The 4,313-nt window shown below is 36.1% G+C and overlaps 1 protein-coding gene across 1 annotated transcript; it reads right to left on the reverse strand.

Moving 5' to 3' along the window:
• Positions 1-501: 501 nt before the first annotated feature.
• On the reverse strand, positions 502-4,265 carry LOC104460692 (the record flags this gene model as incomplete). The annotated part of the gene is made up of 5 exons (XM_010085328.1): positions 502-856; positions 1,766-1,937; positions 2,493-2,610; positions 3,783-3,902; positions 4,146-4,265. Coding segments are annotated over 5 exons (633 nt in total), but the record flags the coding sequence as incomplete, so codon positions are not given.
• Between the last annotated feature and the right edge of the window lie 48 nt (positions 4,266-4,313).

Consider the following 4,313-nt stretch of genomic DNA (forward strand, 5'->3'; position numbering starts at 1 on the left):
TTTTCCAAGGTCGCTGCCAGCGCTGGGCTGCACCGAGCTCGCTCTGCAGCACAGCGTCAATCACAGCTCCTCACCCCAGGGACAGCAGAGGGCTGATCCTTCCAGGCTCCACTTCTCATCCTGTCTTCTTCCATAATGTTAAATATCACTGTGGCTTCTGAAAGATTATAGTAGTAACTCTGGGCAGAACTCAGAATAAACAGTTAACTTTTTCGGTGCAATGTTAAATATGGCCAAAAAAGAGCACTTTGCATTGCTCTGGATAAATTTCCATTTCACAGTCCTTCGGGATTGGATGCTGAAAACATACATTGCTGAATTGTTCCCAAAGTGCATGAGATGGTCGCTTGCTTAAGTATATGATTAAAAATGAATGTTTAATATGATGAAAAGTCTTCCAGATCACTTAAAAGTAACCATTCAAGAAAATAAACAGCCGCAAAAAAAAAAAAAAAAAAAAAAGCATACACTGGTTTTAGGACAAGCAGTAACAACTTTTTCTTTTTTTAAGAATAAAATTAATTTACAACATTACTTATCAAGAAAAATTTACATTTTATATCTATATACTTTACAAGATGCTCCAGATCTGTTATGTATTTCTAGGGGAGGTATATATTACAGAATTATTTGGCTGCATCATAAGGCAATCAGTGAAATACACTTTGTCCTGCAAGAAACCATTCATAGATGAGATCCAATCACATCATTATCTGCAGGCAATTCCAAACATTTCTGCTGACAGCAACCAAACTATGCTGTATCATCTTTATTAAAACGTGAAGAAATGTGCTTAAAAGAGAAAGGCGTAAACTTGTATCCTCCACCAGAGTAGAATTTTTTCTGAAATTCCACCCTGAAATGAGACCAAAAAAAACCAGAATCTGTGTATTAATCCAAAATGACCAGTTGTCAAGGGATACAGCTGTGCAACACAAGAGACTGAACAAAACCAATCCTAATCCTGCCACTTGTACTTTCTGTGCAGCTATTTAACCTTCCTATCACAGCCCCAGGCACATTTCATGTTTCTCAAGAGACCCAAATGCTCTGACATTGTGCTGTAATGGATCATTTCTCATTTTGGTCTGACTGATTTGTTTTCAAGCTAGTTGCAGTTAATTTTTTTGCAAATATACAATATCATGAGGACAATACTCTGTAATGCATATGGCTCTGTCTTGTGTTTATATACTGTATGTCTGCCTCTTCTTACACTGTAAATTTCATCAGGTTTCAAAATAAACATTCTCTGAATCCACCTGAATGTGCAGAGCTCATGATATTAAGACTAAGAAAGGATTAAAACACCTAAGGGCTGCCAGCCCCACTTTAGGAAAAGTTTTGCTCATGAATACAAATGTTCTGTTGAACCAAATAAATAAAATAGACTGAAGCCATTCAGTGATATAATCTGACTGAAATTAAAAATACTTATCCATGTTACTAATATTCTACAGTACAAAAAGCTGCAATACTGTAGATCAAATGTACTCACAGTTTGCACCAAAATCAACTCTGAATGTGGTTGAGGCTAATATGCATCATAAGCCAATATAATATTTTAATTTACTAAGAATATTCCAGAAGAACAATCACATTCAACTAACATTTAGCGTGATTAGATAAATCTATTACAGCAGCATTAGGCTGTTGAATTTTACATTTTTCTTTTTAATAAGGCACCTAATTTGACACAAAATTTCCTCTTAAGTCAGTATATGCTGAAGCGGTATTAAAAAAACCCCAAAGAGTTAAAACTTACCAGTGAAGTCGTATAGCATGGAGAAAAGCAGAAAGCCCCTCCATGACCAAAAGAATAAAAACTGTTAGTACAGCAAAAAAGGCTAGAACGGGGACTAGCAGTAAGACACCATACGTTGTATCCACACGAAGACCCACTCTCATCACCATTTGCCATAGAACTTCTGATAACTCTATTAAAAAAAAAAAGTTTTTGTAATTAATGTTGATGCTGCATACACTCATCCAGCGAGCTACTCTACCTGACCTGTATTCTGGTTTAAACAGCATGACAGGATCTGCTGAACATAGGAACTATCAGCAGTCCCCCGAAATACTTAAAGGTACATGTCGGTTTCAAAATAAGATCTAATGATGGGAACATTTTACACTATGACACTAAGACTTCAGGAAGTGCCTAAATACCTTTCAAACTGGTCAAGCAAGGCAAAATAGGAAATGGTGCTGTGACTACTGACACGCTATTGTGTGCGGTAACACCGTGCTCAGGTAACACGCCTCTTTACAACACAGAGCAGGCAATAAAGAAAATTACTAGATTCCAAACAAGAAGTCACAGTTTAGTTTGGGGGCTTTCCACAGATCATGATTAGTTTAACCTGCGTTTTTTTTAAATTAAGATAATTTCATAGTAGTATCACTTCAACAGGCCCATCTCCCTCTAACCAGCATTAAAAATCAATACAGGCAAAAAATAAAAACAACCAACCAAAAAAATCACCACTTACGTGCATGAGCAAGACTTAATGCCCAGAGTCTCAGATATGAGGCTGTATTAGAAATACATCCTAGACAGTATTCAATGGTATGAATTGCTTGATTCATAAAAACATCTGCAAAATTAAGCTAAAATATAAAAATACATTTGTATCTATTTAAACATAGTACAGCATGAGAGAACAAAACATTCATCTGCAAATCTTAATATACAAGGAAGAAAAATTCCATTAAAGGGTAATAGCTTGATTTCATATCAAGTAAAAAAAAGATCTGCTATGTTTAAGATCCTTGTTACAGAGACAATATAAAAAAAAAAAAAAATCAGATGCTATAGTTTTCCAGTTAGTTTCCCCAATTACTTTGTTGATAGACAAAAATTAATGCAATTTATGTTTTCCATGAGGAATATGATCTAGTGCTTGAAAGCTCTAAACCAGCCATGGTTCTAATTCCCATTCTGTTGAGGCTGGAAGTTCACAATGTCAATTTTTGCATCCTTAAAAGCAGGATTAATTATTAGTACTGCTAGTGACAGAAAAATAACTACATTAATACTGCGAACTCTAAATATATGTACTTGTTGCTAACAAAGAGTTCCAAGATTATTACTGCAAGTTTCAACACTTCTTGGCATGCAACTATGACACATTTTATTTAAGCAAACAATTCTTGTATTTTCTATACATAAGCAGCAAGAGTCTACTGCCCCAGTGAAGTACTATACATAGTCTGCACACTGGGAAACTGAAGCAACTTTTGTGTCTTTCAATTCACATGAAATCGGTGGAATCAAGTCAAGACCTTTAAAAATTTACGCAAACTGAACTGCAGCAGTAGCTGGGGACTAGGAATGCTGCCCATGTCTCCCAACCCCCATTAGCACTAACCCTCATCACAAGATGTAATCTGCAGACATAAAAAGACTTTTGTTTGGATAAAAAGTCAAGATTAATTAATAGGAAGCTGGGCAGTTGTGCTCTTGCCTTAAGAATCCATAAAACCACACAAAACCCAGGATTTTTATCCCACTCTTCAATTTAAGAAAACCCATAAAGGACTCTTCCTGTTCTCCACTACAGATAGATTGTAGCTTACTGTGGCAAACTGAATATACCAAGAAATAATGATAAAATAGCAACAAATGTCAATAAGGAAATCAAGGCATCAAGGTCTTTGTAAAGGCTCAGCTGATTTTCTTGAACACTTCCAGGGACTCAGTGTACAGGCTGTCCTCTTGATTTTCCACTTCTAATTTGCTTTTAAGGACATCCAAACTAGAGAGAAAGTAAAAAAATTACCTCCTCTCCATCCCCCTCTCTGTGCCCACTGTCTGCATGACTGCTTCCTTCTTCTACATCATGACATCTCAGCAGACAAAGTTCTTCTTCACTTTCTTTTCGAATTAGCTTGTAGCCACTCTGCAAAATGAAAATGTGTCATGTCTTCAAGTGGACTGCCGGTGTCATTTTAAAAATTTATTTAAAGCAGTCACAGGCAAAGGCAAAAAGAGAGCTAGAGGAACAAAGCACTATTACGTGTTACAGTCAAAAAATTTCCAAATTGAGTAAAAATATCTAGTAAGGACATTACTCTATATTCAATACAACAGCAGCTGAATTCTTCTATTCTGAAGAAATGTGCAAGTGTCTCTCAGTACTCACCCTGTACATTCTAATGCCTCGGCCTCCGCTCTGCAACCAGTATAAATAAAGCGGTTTACCAAAAAGCATTACAGGAACAGAAAGAAAAGCAATACTAAGTAAAAACTTCTGCAGAGCAATCTGTTTGAGGGAGAAAGAAAAAGTTGGATTAGATCACCAAAAAAAAAA

This window comes from Pterocles gutturalis, unplaced genomic scaffold, assembly GCF_000699245.1.
Source record: "Pterocles gutturalis isolate BGI_N339 unplaced genomic scaffold, ASM69924v1 Scaffold52585, whole genome shotgun sequence".
Classification (NCBI taxonomy): Eukaryota; Metazoa; Chordata; class Aves; order Pterocliformes; family Pteroclidae; genus Pterocles; species Pterocles gutturalis.